The sequence below is a fragment of the Mastacembelus armatus genome, chromosome 16 (genome assembly GCF_900324485.2).
Source record: "Mastacembelus armatus chromosome 16, fMasArm1.2, whole genome shotgun sequence".
Taxonomy (NCBI): Eukaryota; Metazoa; Chordata; class Actinopteri; order Synbranchiformes; family Mastacembelidae; genus Mastacembelus; species Mastacembelus armatus.
The window spans coordinates 5,766,693-5,792,706 of NC_046648.1; the positions used below are offsets into that span (position 1 = coordinate 5,766,693).

General features: G+C 43.7%; 3 protein-coding genes across 5 annotated transcripts; 2 read left to right on the forward strand and 1 right to left on the reverse strand.

Annotated features, from left to right (window-relative positions):
• The first annotated feature begins 13 nt into the window (after nt 1–13).
• Nucleotides 14–12,240, forward strand: zhx1 (zinc fingers and homeoboxes 1). Of its 2 annotated transcripts, XM_026293045.2 has the most exons (8): nt 14–467; nt 2,419–2,714; nt 2,825–3,288; nt 3,600–3,815; nt 3,966–4,181; nt 4,874–5,032; nt 5,207–6,448; nt 7,060–12,240. In XM_026293045.2, the coding sequence occupies exons 2-8, from the start codon at nt 2,522–2,524 to the stop codon at nt 7,342–7,344; spliced, it is 2,775 nt and encodes a 924-aa protein (XP_026148830.1). In that variant the 5' UTR covers nt 14–467; nt 2,419–2,521; the 3' UTR covers nt 7,345–12,240. The 2 variants fall into 2 exon arrangements, with proteins under 2 accessions (XP_026148830.1, XP_026148831.1); XM_026293046.2 differs by lacking the exon at nt 14–467 and having other exon boundaries at nt 2,409–2,714.
• Nucleotides 12,241–14,520: 2,280 nt separating this feature from the next.
• On the forward strand, nt 14,521–18,529 carry c16h8orf76 (chromosome 16 C8orf76 homolog). 2 transcript variants are annotated; one of them, XM_026293682.1, is made up of 8 exons: nt 14,521–14,760; nt 15,335–15,436; nt 15,707–15,850; nt 16,971–17,021; nt 17,105–17,252; nt 17,361–17,496; nt 17,645–17,777; nt 17,892–18,529. In XM_026293682.1, the coding sequence occupies exons 1-8, from the start codon at nt 14,656–14,658 to the stop codon at nt 18,060–18,062; spliced, it is 990 nt and encodes a 329-aa protein (XP_026149467.1). In that variant the 5' UTR covers nt 14,521–14,655; the 3' UTR covers nt 18,063–18,529. The 2 variants fall into 2 exon arrangements, with proteins under 2 accessions (XP_026149467.1, XP_026149468.1); XM_026293683.1 differs by having other exon boundaries at nt 14,521–14,745.
• LOC113122376 (protein FAM83A-like) lies at nt 15,986–25,961 on the reverse strand. Its single transcript, XM_026293681.2, has 6 exons — nt 25,641–25,961; nt 25,384–25,497; nt 25,158–25,276; nt 24,869–25,036; nt 24,205–24,329; nt 15,986–20,112 (listed from the first exon to the last, which is right to left on the reverse strand). The coding sequence occupies exons 1-6, from the start codon at nt 25,921–25,923 to the stop codon at nt 18,726–18,728; spliced, it is 2,196 nt and encodes a 731-aa protein (XP_026149466.1). The 5' UTR covers nt 25,924–25,961; the 3' UTR covers nt 15,986–18,725.
• Between the last annotated feature and the right edge of the window lie 53 nt (nt 25,962–26,014).

Consider the following 26,014-nt stretch of genomic DNA (forward strand, 5'->3'; position numbering starts at 1 on the left):
GACGTCAGGGCGTATCACATTGAATGATGACGCCGTTTGATCATTACAAAAAAATCTGCCGTTAAAATGTCACAGAAATAGGTCAGAAAGCTACGGCCGCCTCGGCATGAATGTAACTACCGTGCGTTTGGCCTGGTAACCCTACAAAGACGCGCCCTGGCGGTAAAATAACCTGCTCCGACGGGGAGAGATATGTCCGGTGTTTCCAGCATCTGCAGACCGGAGCTGTAGCCGTGAGACCGGTCCGTCCATCTGTCCGCCTCCCTCTGCGGCTTTGGGAGACCCAAATATCCCCTAACGCTCCTGGTCCCGGCCGGGCAGGGGCTGAGTGTTTAACCGGGGGAAGGAGCGACACCGACAGACACCACTGGACTGAACCTGAGGGCTGATCTGTCGAGACCCAGGAAATTACCCGTCGCCTCGTCTCGACAGCCTGGTAGCTGCACAGTGCACATTTCAGCAGTCCAGTAAGTTTATCGCCAGACCTGATCAATAATAATGACCGGCACCGCTAACACCCGCTGGTTGGACTACAAATCCATGCTACCCACACGCCACTGAGCTACGTTACACGTCCTGCAGTGTTAATTTCCCCCTTATCACTACTTTAATAAGAACGAATTAGCTAGCTCACACCTCCAAGTGATGGTGCCGCCGTGTGTTACTGCACATGGTGCCACATAGCATGCTACAGTCTCACTGTTTGTTTACTCAGGCGTCTGTTTATTGACACTGTTTGCTGCTGTGTGGCAGCGCCTGTGTTACTGTGAAGCTTCAGGTGAAACAGGGCACAAATAAGTTTCTAACCCACAGTGCAGTCACTGTGTACAGTAATCCTGAGCTGGGATAGCACCTGGACCCATGTTTGCTTTGTGGACATTTCATTTAACACATATTCAATCAGAACATGCATTACAGCACAGATAACAGCCAGTTTTGACAGGGAGTCTTTGTACACGGCCAGACATGCTCTTTTTTCAAACACATTGCCACAATAAAGAAAGTTACCAAAACAAATGAACACACAGTGAGTGTGGGGCCCCTACTGACAGTGTAGGGCCCTGGGGCTCTGGCCTACATTGCCAGATAATAAAAGTCAAAAGTGTTTGTTTTAGTTTTTTTGTAAATTCATATTGGTTTATGCTTCAAAAGCCTTTTGTAAATATAGAGACTGGTCTGATCTTCACATCTGAGAAGCAGGAACAAACAAATGTTTTGTGTTTTTGTTTGATAGACAATGTTAATTTTATTAACACAGATAATCTTGTGCCAATTAACCAACTGATTCTCTTTCACAACCACTAATGTAAACATATGTTCATTCACCATTTATTGATGTTTGTATATATAGTGGATAGAAAATCTTCCTTTTGTCTTGGCCTTAATCTCAACCATGTTGCCCATTCACCAGCATAACCAACATATTGTAAACATGTATTCAAGACAGATATGGTGCTGATCACAAATCTCAAAACTGTTCGTTAATTGTGTTTACAGGCGCACATGAGTCATGCTGTTAGTCATCATGCTGAATGAAGCGCACCATTTGATTTTCCTCCCCCTGTGCACCTTATGCAATCCAGTGTCAGTGTGCACTTTACAATCTGTGGGTCTGCTGCACAAACACAACGTATGTGTCTGTGTGATGATAGTAACTATGAAATATCAGGGTTTTTTTTTATTGTAGACAAAAAACTGTTTCAGGTATTTTGGGTTTGTTTATATATACTAAATATGTACAGTACCTATTGAATTCCAGAAATAATTGGCTACATATGCACACGTTTTAGTCTCTTACTATATCATGATTACTATATCATAATATTCTTACTATATCATGGTTGAAATTGGGACTGCAATTTAAAAGAACTTTAACTTTGATAAATGTAATTTTTTTAAAGGTAGGCTGTTTGAGTCATAGTTAATGTTTAAAAACAATAGTTGTCTTAACACACAAGATCTTAAAGGATCACTGTAACATTTACAGAGATCTATTAGCAGAAATATAGTATTTATAAATTTGTTGTCAGTGTGTAATCACTAGAAAACACCAACCACTGCATTTTAAAATTACACTCGGGCTTAGAAATCTATACAGGGAGTAGGTCTCCTTTCATGGAGGCAGCTATGTTGTGCCGCCATGTTTCTACAATAGGGGTAGGACGTGAGGGATGCATTCTGCAAACTCATCACTCATCATCAGTCTTTCACACATTGCACCCTTAAATTGATCTATTAATGATAAATCCTAAAAATATTCAGTTTCTGTTGATAGATGTTTTTAAAAAACAAACTACTACTACAAATTGTCAATACTCATTCAAAAAGAATATATCATATATACAGAATACTGTTTTGTGTTAAATTGGTTCTGACATGCTAATTTTTGTTTCTTTCTCCGGAAATAAATCGTTTAAGGGCTTTAGCATGTGAACACAGGCATCCAAGACATGTGAGCCTTGACACTGCTGTCAGACGGCACATTTACCCTAAGGAAAAGTAAACAGACTTTGGTTTGATAATGTCAAGCCGCCGGAAATCAACCACACCTTGCATGGTGCTGCCATCTGATGTGGTAGAGCAAGAAGAGCTGGAGGAGAAAGCAGAAAGGGAAAAGGAGGGCGAAGCTGAGGAAGGGGATGGGAAGGTGAAGGAGGGAGCAGAGGAGGAGCTGGGTCAGGCTGTTGTGGTTGTCCCCACACCACCAGATGCAGGTACTATAATATTCTAATAGTCATTTTCACCTATTTCTACCTGTAAATAAGAATTAAGGGGAAGGACAAATGAAATCCCTGTCACAATGTATGCTTTAATGTTGTCACAGATGAGCTCAGTGTCTCTGCTGTCAAAGATGGTGAAGTACTTGGTCCTTCACAAAAGCAGAGCAGTACAAACCCGCCTGATGTTCTTGGCGGCGAACAGCAGACCCAGGAGCAACGGTGCGATGCACCTGAGGAAGGAGGAGCAGACCCTGCGTCGGTGGCTGCCATCTCACTCAGCAAGACCCCCATCATGAGGATGAAGACCAAAGCTGAACCCAAGAGGATCGCTGTGTCCCTGAAATCAGCAGATGAGGCTGTTGAAGGTTTTGGAGGAGGCGGTGAGGGAGAGGTGGGTGGAGAGCAGGAGCCAATAGAAGCTCCTCTAGGGCCGATGACGCCAGTGGAGATGCTGCTGCATGACTCCATGAAGCTCGGAGGAGGCGGCTTGCTGGTCAGCCCACCCTCAGAGCAGCAGAGGAAGTCATCCATTTTAAACCCCACAGTTCTACCTGCTGGCCTGGCACAGGTAGAGGGTCTTTATTATATATGTGTTAAGTACATTCAGTTCAGCAACACAATCAGAAGAATATTCTATTTGCCCCTATCTGTGAAATAGTAAAGCCTTTTTACAGACTCAACAGCAGCTTAGACACTAAAAAAACAGCTCACATGCTTTGGATAATGGGTGACCATAATATAAATGTCTTCAACAGAGAGGTCACATTTCATCTTCAGCTACAGGACAGTCCTGCGTCTGATAGATATTCATTGTCTTCAACAACAATTCAGGCTTCAGGTTCAGACCTCTCTTACCTCCCTTCTCTTCCTCTATTCCAGGTGCTGTCTGCCTTCCAGGCCCAGCAGAGCGCAGCAGCCGCAACAGCAGCAGCACAGCCTCAGCTACTGATTCCTCTCAGCAGCATCCCCTCCTACAGTGCAGCCATGGACACCAACCCTCTGCTGGGCACCACATACAAAAAGTTTCCTTACCCTTCCATGGCTGAGATCAGCAGCCTGGCAGCACAGACACAGTTCACAGAGGAGCAGATCAAGGTGAAGGAGTGAAGGCTGATGCCCTGGATAGATCACTTAAATAAAATGCCATTTGAATTTTAATTTAAAGTACAAGTCTGAATGTATACTAAATACGACCTTTTTCCATGTTCTTTAAATGGTTGTCACACCTACTTGCTCTACACTCAGGTGTGGTTCTCAGCTCAGCGGCTGAAGCACGGTGTCAGCTGGACTCCAGAGGAAGTGGAGGAGGCCAGGAGGAAACAGTTTAACGGCACAGTGCACACGGTGCCTCAGACCATCACTGTCATACCTGCTCACCAGCTCTCGGCTGCTGCCAACGGCCTGCAGTCCATTCTTCAGACCTGCCAGATCGTGGGCCAGCCCGGCCTGGTGTTCACACAGGTATGTGAGGACAGGAAACATGCAATGTGCCACCTTAAAACTGGTTTGACTTGGACATGTGATCATTTTATGAATATGGCATATATTTGCCCATAGACCTTTTACATCATTTTTAAAAGTACATGATTTTTGTGCTTCTCAAAAATTTCTGAGCAGTATAAGTTTTTAGCTCCTGTGATGTCTATTTAATTTATGCTTAGCTGTGCAGTAGGGATTGGCAATAGAAATGATCATATGATATATAGTAGTCTCAATAACAAATAGTTAGATGTTGAAATTTAATGTCAGAACCTTCCGTTCTAAATTTTATTTCTATCTAGTTTTTATGAGGCTGACCATGTATCTAATCACAAGTCTCATAGACAACCCTGGGTTCTTCTGGGAAACACTAAAACTCGCGTCATGCCATCTGAAGTAGTGTATCTTGTGAATTCGTGAAACAATACAGTGTCTGTGTGGATATTGAAATGTTTTAGCTGTCTGATCTGTGCTGATTTTCTCTGCTCACATTCACACTTTACGATGTAGAGGAGAGAGAAATTGTAACCCAAAAAGCAGCAACATAGCTCGGTTTAGTGCTATTTCTAAAAGTAAGTTGTTACGAATAATGATCACTCAAAAACAACAAACACACCTCCCTGGCTATGTGTTTCAACTTCACTTTGTGTTTGTCGTGCTGTGGCTCTGCGTAGGTCGGCCCAGGGGCGAACCTTCCAGTGACTAGTCCCATCACCCTGACAGTGGCCGGGCTGCCCAGCCAGTCCCAGAGCTCCAGCAGAGTTTTGTGCCAGCCAACGAACAGTGAGCTGAAACGGGCCACCACTGTCCAACCTCCGTCCCTTTCTCCTCAGGTGTGGACCACATGTGAATCATTGCAGTATTATGGGTTAACCCATTATAGTGTCCTATCAAGGGTTAACACAGGCGTCCACACAAACACACTTTGTTGCTGTGCTGTCTCTGCTGTTAATGAGCAAGTAGCACTTGTTTAATATATACCTTTCTCCTTTCTCTCTGTCTCTAAGGAGAACTCTGCCCTCAGCGCTGACACGTTCAGTATGCGGCCTAAGAAGTCCAAAGAGCAGCTGGCAGAGCTAAAAGCCAGCTACCTGAAAAACCAGTTTGTCACTGATGCTGAAATTGCACGACTGATGAAGCTCACCAACCTTACAAAGGGAGAGATCAAGAAATGGTTCAGTGACACTCGGTACAACCAGCGCAACTCCAAGAACAGCCATGTCATTGTTTACCACGACGGAGGAGGTAGAGGAGGGGGCAGCTGTAGTACCAGTGCCAGCACCACCATTGTTATTGATTCAAGCGATGAGACCCCTGCATCCCCCCATCCTCCACGCACTCCTCCTGTGAAGGAGAAGGAGACACGACCCAAAACATGGAACCCGTTCCCAGACTTTACCCTGCAGAAGTTCAAGGAGAAGACACCGGAGCAGCTGGTGGTGCTGGAGGAGAGCTTTGAGAAGAGCAGCACCCCGTCAGATGAAGAACTGAGTCGCCTGAGGACTGAGACTAAACTGACACGGAGGGAGATTGACGCATGGTTCACCGAGAGACGCAAAGTTCCATCTGTCAGTACCTCCTCCCCAGATTCCTCAGAGGGAGGGAAAATGGAGACAGACGGAGCGAAATCTGCAGATGGAGGAGGAGCAGCCTCTACGTCCCCATCAGCCTCCTCGTCTCGTAAAGGTAGTCTAACTCCTCCTGCAGGTCGCAGTAAACATCTGCCCACCACCAGCACCAGCAGCAGCAGCAGCAGCAACAAAGACAACAAAGATAAAAGTAAAAAGTCTCCAGAGCAGCTCCATATTCTAAAAAGTGCCTTTGTGCGGACCCAGTGGCCCACACCAGAGGAGTACGACCAGCTGGCAGAAGAGAGCGGCCTTCCTCGGTCCTACATTGTCAGCTGGTTTGGGGACTCTCGGTACTCCTGGAAAAACGGGAACCTGAAATGGTTCTTTCAGTACCAAAGTGGCAACATTGAGGGGGCAGCTATCGTTGGGAGCAATAAACTGGGGAACAGCAGCAGTGGGCGAAAAAGACGGAGCCGAAATCGCGGCTGGGGTCGGTCTCGAACCAGGAAGCAGCCAAGAAGGTCTGCCTCCTCTGGCACAGATGTCGACAAATCTCCCCCGCTGAAGAAATTCAAGAGTGGCAGGGAGATACTAAAGGAGTACTACCTGAAACACCGGTTCCTCAATGAGCAAGATCTGGACGAACTTGTCACCAAGACCAACATGAGCTATGAACAGGTAACGAACAATTATAGGCTACTTGAAATGGAGCCAACTTCCCCAAGCGGAGCTCCACTCACCCAACTAGACTTCAGAGCATTTAAAAGAAACTGAAGTAGATGTATTTACCCTCTCAGTCATATTTCCTGTTATTGTCCTTTCCCTGCACTATATTCTAAAAGTCATGCCAGTATCATATTGGTGAATTGGTGTGTTTGTTTTCTTGGTTTCTCTGTAGTGTGAAACCACTTGCAGGAATGCCTATGTCACCTGGGTGCACAAATCAAACAAAACAGTCACATGGGCCTACTAGAGGCCAAAAACTCCACAGGATGCCTTTAATTAATTCAGTTTCCCAAAATCAGTCAGATTTCTAAGAGTCCTGACAAACCACATGACTGCAAAAACCCTGGTTCAGATCTTACGTTGCAAGTTGACACACCTAATGTCTTTTTTCCTTTTCTGTCTCCACCCTGGCCTGGGGCTAGTCCAATGTAAACTCATCTTCTTGTCGTGAAACCTGCCAAAATTCCATAACTTTTACACAGTGGATGGTCTTTGCTGTCCTCAGTAGTATGTACAGTCCTGCCAACATTATACAGTTAACAGGTTTCTTTGTGCTTGAAAAGGTGAGGGAGTGGTTCGCCGAGGTCCAGCGACGCTTGGACATGGGCCTAGATCCCTTCCAGGAACCGACTGCAGGGAGGACGGACGGAGACAAGGGGGAGGGGACGCAGGGAAAGGCATCGACGGCAGCCGTGGAGAGGACCGGCGCGGGGACGGGGGAGGACAATGATGATGATGATGTTGATGATGACGAAGATGAGGAAGACGATGGCAATGATACCGATGACAGTGAGGTTTGGGAACCGTCACGTAGCGTCAGGAAATCCTTGTCTGTTTCTGAAGACTAACGATTGTGGAAAGTACGGTGAAACATTACAGAATGTTAGAAAATACTAGGATGATTAATGCTGGATGACAGTTCGCTAAACTAAGTCTTTTTTTATGCCACTGATTTGCATGTGTACACATTTATGACCTGTTTTTTCAACTACTTCTGAATCACGTCTACATGAGACTAACAGATGGACCATTAGCTTTAGCTCACTCTCAATACTTTTCTTATTGACTGTAAGTAATGTGTAACAGGTTAGACAACAATCATGATAAAGACGTTTTTAGCAAACCCCACAAATCTTCTGTCACACACCAAACTTTGTTGGAGCTTAAAAAAAAAACCAGCTCTTCCACAACATTTTGTCACTGCAAATATGGTGAAGTACAGTCTTCAAGATGAGCAGAAGACGAAAACTCTTCCCATCAAACAGTTCCCCAAAAAAATACAGCGTATCCAGGTCCATCCATACACATTAATGACCACTGACTGTTGCTGACGGGGGATTTTAGGAGGAGTTGACAGATTTAACGGCCATCCTGCACCTTGTTAAATTTGCAGTCCCTGTTTGCTTAAATGAGGACAGGAAGGGCCCCCCCACACACACACACACATATTCATGCTGCGTTTCCTTGAGGAGAATTCGCCGTGCTACTGCGAGCACAGACCTAAACCTAAACTCCATGCTCCAGAGTTACGAATGTTTCACCTTTGGTCCCGAACTAACCGGACACGCAAAACAAATTTACCTGTTGTGTTTAACAAGGTGCTTAAAAACTTACCAGAGCTAGATGTCACTGCTGAGCAAAGCACTGGGTGAAGCTGACATACATCTGTTAGTGACACTGGTTGATTCAACATGTTACAGTATCATTTTCTTGCACCTGTGAGGATCAACTGCATCGATCACTTGGTGTGAGCTGACTAAAGACATTGAAAGTCAGTCTCTGTAAGCATGAATGGTGTGACAGGAGAAAAAGTACCTTAATGCCGAATTAATGCCAATGCCATAATGCTTTTTAAATAACGCAAGATGTCTACTCAAGTCTTCCCTATAGAGTGACTCTTTGTTCATTAGTATTATTAGTGTTATTAACTGAACACCTACAGATCTGATGGAAAATTGCCACAGTATGTGTTTAATATGCACTGCTATTAATGTTTTTAAACCGTTTTTTCAGCTTTTGATAGAACTCATCCTGTGACTTTTTAAAGGGGATTACGTAGACCCACACGTTATTAGGCTGTTGTGCCAAAGTTGAATGTGTCGTCTCCTGAGCAGAGAGCTACAGCCTGAGGCACAGGCACCGTCGGTGAACTGAATAATGGCCACTGTGAGGCAGACATCTGGGTCCTCGGAAGTGACGACTGACAGAAATATTGTGCTGCAGTGTTTCACTCAATTCAGTCGTGGTGGCTGACTGATGGATTGAAGTTTTAAGGTGGGGATGCAGCTCTGATGAGGTTCCCCCAAATCATTTAATTGTGTAAATCAGACCAACCTGTACTTTAAGAAACACTGTTTGACAGTATTTCAAATCATAATTTGACTCCAGTCTGCACTGAAGAGAAAACCGTGAAGCACCTAAACTAAACGTTTAAAAAAAGAAAATGCACTTTGTCCACTTGTGTTCATAGTGGACTAAATCCTGATTAGGCACCTTAATCTCTTATTATACCATGAAATGGCTCTGAGAGACCAAATCTGTTTTGTATGACTAACTGAACCAGTATTTTGCCTTTTTTATCCTTAGTGTGTTTTCAAGAGGAGGAATATTACCAGTTTATCCACTTTTCTAACAATACTTGTTTCATATTTGAACGTTTATATATGGCTCAAAAAACTAGCAGAACAATCACCCACTGCTTTCTTTCACTGACTTGCACAATTTGAGCCCCATTTTTAATCATCTGTTCTTTCAAAAATACACGTGTTATTTTTGCTGTTATATTTTGTATCGTTGCTTTAAATCCTGACTCCTTACCCTTCCAATCCACTTTTGTAATATCAATGCTTAGACTTTAAAATGTGCACTTCCCAAGACATGTTCCAGTAAGATAGCAGTGTCCCATTTGTTCTCTGTCTCGCTGAAGTGTCTACAACACAGACAGACAGACAGGCTGATAGGGACGTCTTCAAAAGACTGAATCTGTTCAGAAAATGGAAACAGAAATTCACTTTCTCTCGTGGAGGGAATTGTTGTGATGCCTGAAGAAACAGCACAGCACTCCCTCTGTGGTGGGAAGTCTACCAAATAACTCTCCTCATTGTACGTGCTTTTGTCTCACTTTATTTCAATAAGATGACAGGACAATAGACTGAAAACTGTCCCAACTGCAGCTCGTCACAGTTAGGGGAGAGACTCTGATGAAGCTTTGCAAATAAACCTATGTGCCTACATGGCCCCTATACTTGTTTGAACCGAATTTCACCAACTCTTGACAGAAGAAGATGAGAGAATTTGTGAAAAGTCAGAAATTGTTGGGTGGTTGTTTAAACTAAGGTGTGACGCATGGCTGAGATCTGCTAATTCTTAAAGTTGCCTACATACACTGAAGTTGACCATGTAAACTTCTGTAGTATGCGGTTACATGGTTACCTTGGTGTTCAGCTGTTTCCTGTATTTTGTCAGCAAGCACCTGTCACATACAGGTTGGCACGTGCAGCCATAAGCTTTTAACTACAACCATTTTGTCGCGATGTGACAAGTGCCTGGCCGTGACAAATAACAGACTCAATGTTAAGGTATACCTTTAGTCTAGTACTGCATGCAATACCCAAGACAACTGCTCACATTGTACATACAATATTTTGGGTTGGTATACTTGGCACAGTGGAAGCCTAATGTGGGCTAAATTGCTTGTGTAGATTTAATGCCAGTTAGTTTTTATTAGCAAGTTGACTGCCACATGGGACCTGTATGTGTTTTCTAAAACCTGAGCCCTTTGCTGGGAACTGGCAGCAGCCCATTTATAACGGTTTCAGTCCTTGAATACTAACGTGCTACAAAAATGCCTGTCCACAGTTGGCTTGTTTTAGTCCACAGGTTAGGCTCTATCCAAGCCCCAGGTATCCAGCCCAGTGTGCTGTCTTCACTATGGTCAGTCTGTTTTGGATGGTTTCGTATGTTTTTATCTTTGAAAATGGTGTCATTACAACTCTGTCCAGACATCGGTGAATTGCTTGTGAACTATACTGACTCATACAAGATGTACAATAGAGTAGTGTTTTTGAAATAGTATCTGTTTTAGAGTTCAGCCAGTGGCTTTTTGGTACTTCGGTTGCAAAAAAACATAGAATCAGAACTCAATAGAAAAGACATGCACTTGAAGCTTTTTTTGCTAAAATGTCCAACTAGGAGGCTCCACAGTTCACCTGGTGTATTTAAACTGGTGTTAACTGCTTAAAGGGGCACTCCACCAAGTTCAATTTACTTGCCATAAAGAGTACCACTCTGCCTTAGAAGGCATTTAGGTGACGTTTTTTGGAATCAGTGTCCCAAAGTTGAAAAAGTAAATAAATAAATAGTTAAAAATATTGTACACCCTGGTGGTGTCTTGGGGTCATCTCATCTGTATTCAGTAAATCATATATTCAAATATTTTACCGGGCTCTGTTAAGGTGGCATGACTTTTCTCTGAGTTGTGATTTTATAGCCAACATCCATCCTGTATCCCAGTTAACCTTGTGCGCTAGAGCTAAGAGCTAACATTGTGGTTGGAGTAGTTTACTTGCTGTCCTATTATGCTCATATGTCATATCTGTATCCTTCGCTATACTTCTGCTATAGTCCTCACTTGTTTTCTGTATTTAGTCATGTTGGTTGAATGTCTTACAGCAATCAAAGATACAGATATTTCCACTGTAAAGCAGCCAGCGTTTTGAAAAAAAAAAAACAAAAAAAAACACCTTGTCAGAAATTGAATATACTGTATGTATTAATGGAAATGTTTTTTCTCTCATTTATAGTGAAATTTTCACCTTGTGTTTATTCAAAATTCTGAGTTTACAGTCTTTACCCCAAACCGATGCTTCTAATGCTCGTGCTTTGCTTTTAATCATATACTCAACAGTATCTCTTTGTTTGTGCTTCAGTACTATTCATATTTCCAGACCCATTTTACTGAATGATGACAATGATCTCTCAGCTCTTGTATTGTGTTACAGTTGATTCCCTAGACACAGATATGGATCTAACTGCATACACTCCCTTAATAAAGGGGTAAGTGTTCATTTAAAGACAACATATAATTACTGTGCCATTTCGATTGTTGCCACTCCTGACTTTAGTCTCTTAGACCAAGTTTAAAAACAACAACAAAAAAGCTCTTTTGCAGTCCCATATGTCTCCCTCAGTACACCTGATTCTGAGGATGATACTTGGATGATAAGTTGGATATTTTGGAGACAACAGTTATTTTTCTGTCAACAATGTTAATGAGCAAACCCTTGAAGAAATTGTTGTTATTCTGTGTCTATGGATCCAACATCTCAATCTAAGCTATTTCTGCACTTTGGTTGTACATCTCAAATGTGTTTAAGACACACAGTATGTATGTGTGATCGCCTCTGCAGGCTTTAAAAGCTTAAAATAAAACCGTTGTGGCCCCTGCCGTCACCAGCTTGTAGTTACCAGTTGTGAGGCAGACATCTTGTGCAGTGTTAATTTAAAATCCCAGCTGTTACTGAGGCTCTTGCTTGATTTAGAAAAGATTTATATTTTATACTTGTTTGCGGACAAACCCAATAAATTTGGATCAAAAGACGTCCACTTGTGAGACGCATTTTGCCTGTTTTTGATTAAGCAAATGTGATAGTGTGTGTCAGTGTGGGCTAAATGCAGATGCGGAGCAGATAGTATTACACTGTGTCTGGTTAAAACCTACTTGTCAGTCATTTGTTACCATCCGTTACTGTAGCTTCTTATCTGATGAATTATTGTTGAGAGACTTAGCAAAATAATTTCCTGATTTCATTCTCACTGTTAATAATTTTAAGTGGTTCAACTAAAGCAGCAGTGATTCAGTCAAACACCAACATGTTTAAGCGTAACATGGAACTGATAATCAAATTTGCTTTATACAAATGACAGCACTTTTTCCAGGAACAGTGGAGGTAGATGTGCAAATGAAAACAAAAGCAGTTTGTTCGACACACAAACTTCCCTTGTCAAAGCAAATGTTGAGATGAAGCTGATATTTGGATGTGGTGGAACATGCACTTACTCTGGAGGAAGCACTGCCGTTTTGATATGCTGACATGCAAATATGTTTGTGCTCTGGCTACTGAAATGCCCCCTGGATTCTGAGTGGTAACCAGTAAGGAGGATGCTGTTTGGGATTAGTGCATTTTCATACAGGCAGCCGAGAGGGAAGGGAGATAAATGCAAATACAGCCGTAACTGGGACAAGACATATCAAAATCTCCGTGAAGAGAGACGATTACCAACAAAGGGAAAGAGGTTAGTAGACTCAAACTTGTCTTTTCTTAGATCTAGTAGGATGCATGTACAGAAGGATTTACTTGTGATCCCAGTTTAGTGGTCTGTGATTGTTTGTCTTTTTCATTAAAATTGTCCCTGGCCAGCTGATGTTGCTGTATTTTCTCCTGTGCAGGAATGATGCTGTGGAGCTTGTTGCTCATCTCTGTTTGGTACGTATCTGCCTTCATATGCGTTTTAATCATCTTTGAGGTTATTGATGTACAGAATGAGATGTAGAGCTGATAGTTTGCTGTGAGTTATGTAAATTATAAATGTCAGTATTTGTCTCAAGTACTGACTCAGTATTGAAGGATGGATATTCTGCTGTATTTCCAAGCAGTAATATTGTAACTGTCAGTAACTTTGACTATGACTTAAAAAAAAAAAAAAAACTAAGTATGTAAGGGCCAATAATTTGAATGATTTTTTTCTGTTTTCATTTGCAGCTAACTGCAACACAGACTTGACACTGAAAGGAAAGACATCTCAGTCTTAATGCTTCTCAACCAAACGAACACAAACACGTTTCCCAAAGTTCAGGTTTGAATCAAAAATAACCCCAACATTTCTAGCTTCAAACTTACAGTATGTGGGCTAGAAGGTCTTATCTGCAGTTGTGTGTTGATGTGTTCATACAATTTTGATGAACTGTAAGCATACAGGAGAATGAAAACATGAAATGAAATTTAATTTTAAGTAGCCTTAAAGTGTCATGGCAACAAAATACTTATTTTCCTTCTTTTATTGCATCACAAAACACAGGATGTGTTTTGTGGGCAGTGTAAATGGACACAGGACATTACTGTGGACCTGGTCTCCATTCTTGATGAAGAGAGCCAGGCCTGTGTGGGCCTGGAGGCCCAGAAGGCTGACACTCCCTTTGTGTGGCTGGGTCTTCACTACCGCTGCACCCTGGATTTCTGGTTCTGGGTCGATGATCATGGCTTAGACTTCGAACGCTGGGGTTCAGAGCAGAATAAAACCTGCTCTATGAGTGCTGCCATGGATACAAGCAACAGCCATCACTGGTTCAGTAAGTCTGAATATGAGATGTTTAATTTCATCTGTGGAAAGTAAGAGAAATGGTCTTTTTGTGTCACAAACTCCCCCCTCATGTAGCTGATGGCTTCCTGGTGCATCAGATTTTCAGAGAACATGTCTGGAATGACACAGAGCAGATTGTTTTCCCTCTCTGCTTGAGGCCAAATGTGCACTTCACTTTTAGGATATGTAGAGGTTTTCATGATACGTCGACATGATGACTCTATGACACTACAATTATTTGTTTTTGTAAGACCTTTGCGTGCATTTTTTGTAATTGTGAATTTCAGAATAATACTTTTTTTTTTAGATGTTTGGCATGGCCTGTCCATTGTGTGTTTAATGAATTAGATGTTTTGGATATTTATAGAAATTGAAATTGCATACTAGATATTTTGGAAAATATGAAATATTGAAGACACTAATGTGTATTTTTGTTTAAAGGTCATTTACTGCAGGTCTGTATGTAATTGCACAGGATAATCTGTGTTTTTAGGGCAGAAACTATGAAAACAATCAGCCCTTTTACAACATTTAGTTTATAGGCTCTGCAGCAAAAGCTGTTGCCCCTGACAACTGAGTGTTGCTGCATATGTTACTCGTTCATTTTCTCGATCCGTAGGAACCTTTCTGCCCGGAACCACAATCATCGGACTCCATATTTTTTGTGCAGAATACACTTACGGACTGTGTAACCACGAGGGTCTAGACTAACCGTAAACAAAGTCTTTGAGTTGCAGTTAGCTGTTTGTTTGTTGTTTTTTTGTTGAAAACTGGGGATTGTTCGTTTGTGTGTGCTCCGGATGGAGATATTTGGAAGCACGTTTGACGACTCGGTGTTTTCGGAGGCCAGAGACCGAGTGTGTGTGTGTCTGTCTTCTTACAGCGCCAAAGTGTGTGAGCCAGAGGTGAAAGTCTCAGTAACTTACTGACCTCCCTGTTTAAGAGCATCAACAATATTCACACTCACATGAAGCTTTTATACAGATATACGCTGTTAGCTGCCGTTAGCTGCCCTTAGCTAGCTTAGGCTAACACACGTAGGATCCGTAGGTTTTTTTATCACAGTTCTCCTAAGAACTCTTTTAAATTCTTATGAATAACCTTCACAAGAAACAATAGGAGCATATACGCAAACCGAATGAGCTAGTGGATAGGCGAATAGTTCAATAATAATGAATGTTTTTTTGAGTTTAAGTCGAGAAATCTGTGACAAATTCTGTTTGTTTGTGACCATGAGGCGACTACAAGCTCGTGAAATAAACAGTGAAAAGTTGATATGGGCTGTAACATTAGGGCAGAATAACAGAGGCCTACTTACATACACAAAGCAGCATTTCCCTGTGTATTTGTATAGTCGCATATTTTGGCTGTGTATACTGCAGACTGACCTGTGTGTATTTCAAACTGAGCATTAATATGATTCAGTGTTTTTTATGCCGGATGTTTGCTTAAAGCAGCCTCTCTTGTCTGTCTCTGCAGTGGTTTTGTGACAACGCTGCTCTCGACACAGACGATTCTTTGGAGAAGCAGAAAGTTTTTAAGTTTAGAGGTGACCTGGCTGTGAGACAAGGGGATTATCAGGTAAATAAACAGGAAGTCATTTCTAACTACAGATACTGATAAATACTCCTGTGGGTCTCCACTATAGCAAAAGCCAGTGCATTCAACACTGTGTCCTTGGATCAAAAACCATAATGGCTTTTTATTTCTAACTGCTGTATTTACCAACACAGTCTGCTGACCTGCTAAACCTGACAATCTGAAATGTTTTTCTCTTTGCATTGTCCATCAGAGGAGTGTGCTGCTGTTAATCCTTGTTGTGTTTCTGTCCTTGTGCTGTGGTGGCTGTAGAAAGCCTATGAAGCATACAGCAGCTGCCTGGAGTGGATCGCTGACAACAACCTGACCATCAGAAGAGATGTGCTGGAGGGAATGGCCAGATGCTGCACCAAACTGGGACAGAAAGACAGGGCGCTGGACCTGGCCCATTTATTGGTAATTATTTTATGAGTTTTTGTTCAAAGATTTTCCATGCAGAGCAGTGTCCCATACAGGCACAACATTACATAAAAAGGCACCTCAACCCTATAAGGATTAAGGAACACATAATGAAAAGTATCCCACACAGACTTACTTCCTATTATCTTCTTTATTCATTCAGCATATAGAATTAAAAGCCCAACAACAGATTACAATGAAACACTGATGATGTTGTTGAAGTGTAGACGCTTTAATTCAAGGGTTTTACCAACTAAAGGAAGCCACAGTAAAGGCCTGGCAAAGCATCTCAAGAGAAGAAACTCTTGGAGATGTTCATGGGTTTCTGACTTCAGACTGTCCTTGACTGCAACAGATTTGCATCCAAATATTAAAGCTAAAAATGATATATAGTATAGTGTGTATAGTATAGTATGATGTTAGTTTGTTCAGTTAATGCAATATTTTTGTTAAAACCCTTGAATTAAGGGTCAAAATTTACACCTCAGCATCCTGACTTCAGTTCACTTCCACACATGTGGTTGTGTAGACAGAAAAATCACCAAAACCTTTTGCTGTCCAAAACCTTATGGGCCTAACTGTGATTAATTATATACAATATTTGTATTATATTATAACTGACTATAATTATAAGAAATGTTACATTAAAAACAGCATAGGAAAATAAGTTTACTTAATGCCCAGGCAGATGATTTTCAGTGAGTTTTTAGTTTTTATCAATAGTATGTTGTGAAAGTCAGATTGCCAAATCTCACCGCTTCCTCATCATTTTATCATTTATTTATATGTGCTAATAATGTTGAACATGCAGATTGTTTAAAAAAGTAAAATCTATTTCAAGTGGGCTGTTAAAATGAATCTTTTAGTACACAAAGATATCAGAGCCTTTAGTGGCTTGTTGTCATTCTGGTGTAAATTGTAGTGGCCTGTGTGTTGTCTCTTGAACTGTGGATGTCAGTGTCTCACAGTCACATCTGCAGACTTTGCCATCCACAAACTAAAAACATAAATTGAAATGTTCTAACTGATGTCTCTTTAAGTCTATGAAATGATTGTAAAGGCTTAGGCTCAGAAAACAGCAGACCTCAGAAGTAATTTAAGCATCATCTCTCTTCAGAGTAAAGAAGCCTCCAACACCTGTCACCTGTCCAGCCTCCTGCTGCTTAAGGTGATGTAGCCAGAACACACACACACTTCACCCATTCATCAGCACTCTATGGAAATGTCATAAACATAACATTTTTATTAAAGGTCAGCATCTACCAGCATTTTGGAGCTGTAGGGTCCAAGATGTCATCTCTGCAGCAGTTGTGTAGCCTGTTGCCTTTCAACCCCTGGCACTGGTTCAGTCTGGGCCAGATGTGTCTGCAGCTGCTTGATAAGAACAACAAAACTACAGGTACACTTGACCTTATTTGTCTTGTTTAACAGCCAAATTATTTGGTAAAAGTCAGTTATCCAGGTGAGCTGTTGATCATGATGTGCTCTGGTATTTTGACCTTTTTAGAATCCTGTTCCTCCAAGAGCAGTGAATCAGCAGGGGAGCAGACTGACAGAGAGACTGAGGAGACACAGGAGGAGGCAGAGGAGCTCAATGAGGACAGAGTCTGGCTGAAAGCGTGCACTTGTTTTATCAGGACCAGGTATAGCATGTGATTCTAAGCACTGAGCTCACGTACACGTTTTACCAAATATCAATAATTATTCCAGGAAGTAGAGACTAGTTATCTTTATGAAGAGCATAAGTATAAATCACAGCTTCTCAGTGTCTCATTTCTTTGTCTCCCTCAGACTCCTGTTGAGAATCCTTCAGCAGCAGCAGGCATCCTTTGTGCTGCAGCGCAGTGAAAATGCCCTGCAGACGACAGAAGACGTGTTACAGCGGCTAAATCCCAAAGAAACAACAGTGCAGACTCTCACTGAGGTGAGGACACTCCCAGTTTTGCGTATACATGCTGTGTCAAGGGCTGGAAGTCAAAACGAGCCAAGGTGACAGTGAATGGATTTTACATTGCTCAGTTTCTTATTGATCTCCCAGGTGATGTCAGAGGACCTGGTCCCAGAGAAAATGAGGGAGGACTACCAGGATGGCGAGAGTCTAGCCAGTGTGCATGTGCAGAGCTTTAGAGAGCGCTGGTGGAACAAGATCTTACTGATCGGACTGTTAAAGACTGATGGACGTCAGCGTCAGGCGGACATGGAGTCCTGATGTTGAATATTTCCAGAGGAAGTGCAGACTGAAGATGGTTCAGTAGCAGGTCAGATCCCATCAACAAGCAGAAGAAACAAACTGAATGACCTGAAAGCCAGTTCAAACTGAAAACAGGAGTGCACATGATGCTACAGGTCAGATGTTAACTTTTAGTGCTGAAGTTTAAATATGCCAAACTACACTATGGCCAAATTACACAAACGTTAACATGTATCATTTTCACGTTCATCTTTAAGCACATTAGAAAAAATGTGTAGTGACTGTAGTTGTCACTGCAATGCCTCAACAGCAAACAGCCACAAATGTTTCGCCCACCTCACACTATCTTAAGCTCATTTATGGCAGTGATTCTGTTCTGCACTGAGACAGGAAACAAAGTAAGGTATTTATGTTTTTAATGTTCCACCTGAAATGTAACTTATGCCTTAAAATGTTCATGAAACATTAAAATGATGTATTTATAATTCTGTTGCATTTTTCACTGCAGATGGAGATTACACAGGTCTAATTTGTCCCCTTCTGGTCTCATGGCAAACACCTAAGTCCCAGCACAAAAGCACCCTAAATACCTTCCTAAACCCTTACTTGAAAAGAACATTTTCAGCCCCAAATATTTAATAAACCAAAAGCACTGATCACGGTATTGTTGCAGTATTGAAATCAACATTTTGGATTAATTCTTCCTTGGCATCTTTCAGTCAAGCTCTTGCTCCTTCCCAACGATGTCATGTTATTGTGAAGTGGCCTCCAGCTCTTCTGTTCTGTCCTGTAGGTGGTGTCAAAGGAGCTGGTTCGGGTCACTGGTCTGGGTCTTGTGGTGTGACTCTGTGGTGTCCAGTTTAGCCGTGGAGGGGGCTTTGCCTGCTGGGAGGTTAGGGGTTGTGGCTGCAGCTTGGCTCTCGTACCTGGTACGAGGTAACTGGTATCTGATAAGAACAGCTCACGAAGGTCTGTCTTCAGCTGAGGTTTAAGATGAGTCCCTATGGCTGCTGATGTTGAATTTAATCCTGGAGAATCTGTGTTTGGGTGTGACTGGAGGTGGGGTTGGCAGTGGTCATGTCTCCTGGTTCCTAGAGAGTACACGTTGGTTTCTAAGTCAGATGTGTTTCTTCTTGAATGGCTAAAAGGGAAGTGTAGGCTTGTCTTTGCTTGTTCGTGCTGTGTTGTATACACAGACTGTAGTTTGGGAAAATCACACTGAAGTTCCACCTTTGGTTTTAAGTTTAGTGAGTAGTTCCATTGTCCTCTGTGTGTGTTTTGGATTGCAGCAGTACCTGAAGGCTTTGTCAGTCTGTTTCCATTCCTTCGCCGAAAGAAAAGTCCTTCATTACACACTTGATCAGGATTTGAATCTTTGTTCAAAGCTGATTGATAGCATAGAGTCCTGTGTGCTCTGTGTGTGAGGGTTACAGTGCGTAAACGGTTTGACTCTTGAACTCTTGTATTCTGTTCAGTTGTGGTGCCAATGCAAAGGCTGGCAAGTTGAGACTGTATGTTGCAGCTGTGGGTCTGACCAAGAAGGCTTGAATGACTCTGGATCTGGTTTTGATCCTTCTCCACATAGGTTTGTACATCATACTGGGTAGAGACTCTGCCAACTGTTTGCTTAGGCTTCTTTACAGATACACTCTGCACTGCTCCTGGTTGAACCAAAGGTTTCAGGTACCATTGTGGAGGTTTAGTAGGGTTTTGTGCACCTATACCTGCTCTGTGATGGCTGCACTCCTGTTCTGGGATCTGTGGACTAGAAAAAGTTTGCATGTTTGCTTTTGTCTGACTGTTTCGAACATCATCAGTCCAAGTCCAGTGGTATGTTGCTTTAGTTTGGCTGGATTTTGATATCCTGATACCAGTGGTTTTACTTTGGGCTGCATGAGATGAGCTGTAAAAAGGTAGAGTGGGAGGCACGGTGATAAAAGTAACAAATCCAGGAACTGGTTTGGAGCTGGAGTAGAGTCTGGTGAATTCCTGTTGGAAAGGTGTGACTGCGCTGCCCTTTACAAGAACAGCAAGACTCCGATGGACCTGCCAGGACAGCCAGGAGAAACTGCAGAGACAACAGACACACATGTTGCTGTGACATAATGCATTCCTTAACCCATTACAACCATCACAGCTAAACACCTAACCCCAACCCTTACCCTAATATAATTCTAACATTAACACTAAAACTGCCTTTGAAGTTCTCTTTCATAGCATTCGTTTTATGTGACAGCAAAAAAAGCCTGGGGGGCTGGCACCAGTGTCAGGAGCGGCGGAGACCTTTTTTATTCCTTCCCTGTTTACAGTGGAGGCGGGGAGCTGCTGACCTCAACTGGGGATATTGTCAGACGGTGGAAGGAATACTTCCAGGATCTCCACCCCACCGACACGCCTTCCATACAGGAAGCATAGGCTGGGGAATCGGAGGCTACAGGGTGCTGCAGAGGATGATCCGACCTATGGTAGAACCTTGGATCCAGGAGGAACAATATGGTTTTCGTCCCGGTCGTGGAACACTGGACCAGCTCTATACCCTCTTCAGGGTGCTCAAGGGTTCGTGGAAGTTTGCCCAACCAGTTCACATGTGTTTTGTGGACTTGAAAAATGCATCCAACGTGTTCCTCACAACATTCTGTGGGAGGTGCTCTGGGAGTATGGTGTCCGGGGCTCTTTGTTAAGGGCTATCTGGTCTCTGTACAACCAGAACAGGAGCTTAGTTCGCATTGCCGGCAGTAAGTCAGACCTGTTCCCAGTGCATGTTGGACTCCGCCAGGGCTGCCCTTTGTCACCGGTTCTGTTCACTATTTTTATGGACAGAATTTCTAGGCGTTGCCAGGGTGCAGAGGGAGTTCAGTCCAGGGATCACAGGAGCTCATCTCTTCTTTTTGCAGATGATGTTGTCCTGTTGGTTCCATTGACCCAGGACCTCCAGCGTGCGTTGGGGCTGGTTTGCAACCGAGTGTGAAGCGGCTGGGATGAGAATCAGCACCTCCAAGTCCGAGGCCATGGTTCTCAACCAGAAAAAGGTGGCTTGCCATCTCCAGGTCAGAGGAGAGATCCTGCCTCAGGTGGAGGAGTTTAAGTATCTTGGGATCTTGTTCACGAGTGAGGGAAGGACGGAGTGTGAGATTGACAGACGGAGAGAGCCGAAAGGCGAAGTTCTCTATGTACCGGTCAATCTACGTTCCGACTCTCACCTATGGTCATGAACTCTGGGTCATGACCGAAAGGACAAGCTCTCGGATACAAGCGGCTGAAATGAGTTTCTTTTGCAGGGTGGCCGGGCGCTCGCTTAGAGATAAGGTGAGGAGCTCGGTCACCCGGGATGAGCTCAGAGTAGAGCCGCTGCTCTTCCACATTGAGAGCAGCCAGCTGAGGTGGCTCTGGCATCTGTACTGGATGCTTCCTGGGCGCTTCCCTGAGGAGGTGTTCCGGACATGTCCCAGGACACGCTGGAGGGACTATGTCCCTCGGCTGGCCTAGGAATGCCTCAGTGTCCCCCTGGATGAGGAGGAAGTGTCCAGGGAAAAGGAAGTCTGGACATCCCTGCTTAGGCTACTGACCCTGTGACCCAGCCCTGGATAAACTGAATAAGATGGACGGATGGATGGGCAGAGACCCTCCCCCTATAAAATAGGCTGACATGTCGTCAGTTGTCATTCAAAAACCTCTTCTTGCTTCTCACAGAAGTCTGCAGACAACTGTGCTATTGGCACTAAAGCTAAACTGTCCACCCATTCGGGTGAACGCTTTGTGCTTAACGGTACGTTTGCTTTGTAGCTGACAAGCAGTAGCGATACCGTTCGACAGCTAACTGCTGACAGTAGCAGTAGTTAGCGGTATTGGCTGGTAGCAATAACCACACGCTAACACCCCACACAAGGTAGCAATACCTAAGCCAAGAGAACAGTACATTTCTCTGGCCCCATCCGACAGCTGCACAGACTGTTAGGCTGACTCACGGAGCTGCTAGCGTCCCCACACCCTTTGCTAGTCATGGCCATAGCTAACAACCCAGCTGAAGCCAGGAAAAGCCTGAAGCTCTGCCCCTGCGGCAATAAGATGTCTAGCTGGAACACTTACCCGGGTGAGGCTGCAAACCTCGCCACCATGGTGGGAGAAATCCTGCAGGCATCATCCCCTCTGGATCATGACATGCAGGATATGTACATAGGCTAGGCTTGGTGCTAGGCTTGGTGCTAGGCTTAACACCCCAGGGCCCGCTATTCAAGCTGAGGCAGTGAAATCTCAGCTTTGATGGAAAGAAACTGCCAGAGGTGAAGAAGACGGGGAAACAGATGTTGCCAATCTTTTCAGAGCTGCTGGATGAGATAACGGCAACATGGAAAAGCAAAGCAAGAAGCATCCCATTGGATTGTTAGAGAATGGAGAACCACGGGCTCTGCCAGATGCAGTGCCTAGAGCCACGGGTCGCGACCCACCTCCACCCCAAGACCGCTCTGTCGTCCTCGGCACCACTGAGAAGTGCTATAAGGCATTGGCTCTGTAAAGCAAGAACCCTTAATGCTTCCTTTGATCCTGATGGCTTACCAAGCTGAATTAGAAGAAAACATGACGGCTAAACCAGATAGTGCACTGTGGGAGACCACGGTGAAGACAGTTTGAGGAAATCTGCATCATGACAGACCATGTCCTCCACAAGGTGGCCATCCAAGCCATCGGTGGAGCCACGGGTCTCATGGTACTTCAGGAAAGGGCGCGCTGGCTTGGGGTCACCAACCTCACGACCAAGGGAAGAGAGAGGAACTCCTTGACACTCCTTGGTCTCTTTGGCGCGGCTGGTGCCTCCATGCAGAAGAAATGTGAGGAGAAAAAGAGAGATGAAGAGGCGCTGAAGCTTTGTCTGCTGATGAAGGCTCCCATCGTTCCTGGCATGTCACGTCAGTCCAGTCACATCCAGCCCCTGCTTTCCGGATCCCCAGAGATGCAACTGGGGGCGTTGTTGTTATCATAAAACCTCTGGCGAGTCTGGGTTTCCAACTGAATATAGAAAAAAGTCTGATGTCACCTACTCAGCACATCGCCTTCACAGGGCTAATGTTGGACTCCCTCCAAGCCAAAGCTTTTCTGTCTCCAGAAAGAGTCGTGGCCATGCATGCCAGCATGACATTGTTTCGCAGGGGCAACATGGTCACACTCAGACAGTGTCAAAGGCTGTTGGGCTTGATGGATGAAATCCTGATGGCTATTTCTGCCTGCCATGTTGGGTTTGCTGGGAAGACAGTAGGCCAACACCCTCTTGACCTATATGGACAGGACTCAGGATTCAGGCGGGGGGATCAGTTGTTTGTGTCCTGGGCGAAGCCACACCTAGGGAAGCCTGTCTCAAAACAGCGTCTTTCCCATTGGATTGTGAGGGCTATTGCTTCCCTGTGGTCTACGTGCGCACTCCACTAGGGGTATGGCAACCTCCTGGGCTCTTTTTAAAGAGGCCTCTATTCAGAAACTGTGTGCCACTGCATGTTGGGCTTCGCCCTACACTTTTGGGTGGTTTTACAGCTGTTACAGCTCCAACCCATTCAACCCTCTCCAATCCAGCCCATTCTGTCCTTGGTGTTGGGACCTCAGAGTACGGCCCCCGTCATGTGATGCACCACCAGGGACAGTTGTCTTTCTTACAGACAATCCGGGAGTTGGTATATCTCCCATAGTGAAACACAAAACGAATGCTATGAAAGACAACTTGAGATTATGGCTATAACCCCGGTTCACTGATTAGCGATTAGTGAGTGTCTCACCAGACCACCCTCCTTGTGATGGAAGCGAGGAATAGGTGAGCTTGTTTAAATGACAACTGACGCTATGTCAGCCTATTATATAGGAGGATGTTCCCCGCCCCTTCTGACAGTCATCACCGGTGTCAGCCCAGCTTGGCATAGTGTTGTTTAAGCTTCTGATGAGGTCACGCTGGAGGCATTCCCCATACTGAGACACTCACTCATGCTAATCAGAGAACCAGGGTTATAGACATAATCTCAAGTTATAAGCAGCCAAAATGTCAAAGTTACTACACAATCAATAAAATGGACACAGGCATGCACTTAAGAGAGCAAACATTTATATAAAAGTAGCTATTTGAATTTGTTTGTGTCTAAATTTAGTACATGTATGTTAGTATTTGTATTTTTGTGTGTACCTGTATGAGCCAGTCAGAACCTCAGTCCAGTCAGTCAGGATAAAGCTCTCTGCAATCTGACCTCTCAGCTTCCTGCCTGTCTTGGCACAGTAGGTCTGTCCATCAACACTCCGCACCGACAGTTTCTGGACACACACAAGGCAGCAGTTACTCAGTTGTGCAATTTCTTACTTTTTAACTTCCTCTGCTGTATCTGTGTGCTTGTCTAAGATGCTGTATAATTTGTTTTCTAGATGATAAAATATGAATTTTCTTTAGCAGCCAGTTATTTTGCACAAAACAAACTACATTAAAATATCTAAAACATCAATAAAAATGTTAAATATTATGCTTCATTAAGTCAAATGTTTACTGTGAGCATCACACCTATGGGACTCTTAAAGTGCAATAAAATCTGTGACACACTGGAAAATGTATTTACTTTCCATTTATTTACTTCTAATTAACCCATATAAAGACCCAACTGATTCATTCTGGTTACACAGATCAGTATCAGTATCCCAGAAAAAGCCCCCTGCTTCTCCAGGCACTGCACAGACACCATGCTAATGAGCAAGACGCAGATTTTGAAAGAAAGAAAAAAGCAGACGTGCACAGTGGCCAAAGGTATTTTCCATCTCTAGGGTGTGACTAGCAGGTGGATGGAAAGCAGAAAAACACTCACAGGGAAGTTCTTGCTGTTGAGCTTGAGGTCCTGCCACATGCTGACAAACAGGTTCAAGTTGAGATGATCCAGCAGCACATGAACAGACACGTTCCTCTTCCTGCTCGCCTCTAGAAGATCACACAGCAGCTCTACGTCACTGAAGCTGTCCAGCACTACGACCAGGGCCTGCACACAGTCACATGGCACTAAACCTGTCAATCACTAAACTCAAACCAACACAGATATTTCACTCTGTATCTGAGGGTATGATATTCCTTTTTATAATACAACAAACACACAAACCTACCATTTTAGCCTTTCTGATGAATTCCCTGACCAGGTCTTTCATGCCAGCTGCCCTGCTGTCAGTCTGGAAATAAACCTCAACATTGGGCTGGTCCAACACAGGATCACTGTCCGTCACATCTGAAAGGGAAATAAATACAATTAGTGAAGGCAGCACAAAACAAAAGATAAAGAAAATACAAAATTTGAGGGAAGTACATGACTTTTTTGGCTACTGTGGTTCAAACCTGCTACAATGGGTTCACTGTCTGTGGCCAGTGCAAAGCACTGAGTGTGCGAGTGTGAGCCAGCAGCCAAACTCTCAAAGTCTGTGCCATCATCATCAGATGCATCAGGATTAGCTGTGTAGAGCACAAAATAAAGGAATATGAAAAAATGAATAACGCTATGATGAAACAATACGATAAACCAGTATTATGTTTTCAAATACAACTGGCATCAACAAGAAAGGCAAATGGCATAAAAATGTATAAACATGTACAACCTGTGTTGCCATCTCTTCCATTTTCCAGGATGTAATTCTTCTCCGGTTCTGACAGAAAGTCTACTTCTCCTTCTGCATTCAGCACCTCGTGATACCCGTCTAGGCCCTGGCTGAGCAGGCAGTCCACCGCCAGCCGAGTGCTCTCGTTGTGGCTCAGGTCTGATGCATGTATAAAGTCACAGTGATGGGAGGATGGGATGCGAAGGTCTTGAACCCGTCGTCTCACCTTCCCCATAGGTCTGAACTTCCTGTACCATAGCACGGCCACGCTGCTGCCATCCATGGCGGTAATTTTGGTTCAAAATCGAGCACCCCCTTCACGACTTAACACCACAAATAGGTTAGTGCTGCAGCTGTGCATGACCCTCAGAGCC

Excerpts from the sequence above, each read along its gene's own strand:
- zhx1 (XM_026293045.2), top strand. The coding sequence starts at position 2,522 with ATGTCAAGCCGCCGGAAATCAACCACACCTTGCATGGTGCTGCCATCT. Across the intron at positions 2,715-2,824 it reads CCCCACACCACCAGATGCAG|ATGAGCTCAGTGTCTCTGCT; the intron begins GTACTATAATAT and ends ATGTTGTCACAG. Across the intron at positions 4,182-4,873 it reads CCGGCCTGGTGTTCACACAG|GTCGGCCCAGGGGCGAACCT; the intron begins GTATGTGAGGAC and ends GGCTCTGCGTAG.
- c16h8orf76 (XM_026293682.1), top strand. The coding sequence starts at position 14,656 with ATGGAGATATTTGGAAGCACGTTTGACGACTCGGTGTTTTCGGAGGCC. Across the intron at positions 17,253-17,360 it reads TAAGAACAACAAAACTACAG|AATCCTGTTCCTCCAAGAGC; the intron begins GTACACTTGACC and ends TGACCTTTTTAG. Across the intron at positions 17,778-17,891 it reads CAGTGCAGACTCTCACTGAG|GTGATGTCAGAGGACCTGGT; the intron begins GTGAGGACACTC and ends TTGATCTCCCAG.
- LOC113122376 (XM_026293681.2), bottom strand. The coding sequence starts at position 25,923 with ATGGATGGCAGCAGCGTGGCCGTGCTATGGTACAGGAAGTTCAGACCT. Across the intron at positions 25,277-25,383 it reads CAGTGAACCCATTGTAGCAG|ATGTGACGGACAGTGATCCT; the intron begins GTTTGAACCACA and ends TTTCCCTTTCAG. Across the intron at positions 25,037-25,157 it reads TCATCAGAAAGGCTAAAATG|GCCCTGGTCGTAGTGCTGGA; the intron begins GTAGGTTTGTGT and ends GACTGTGTGCAG.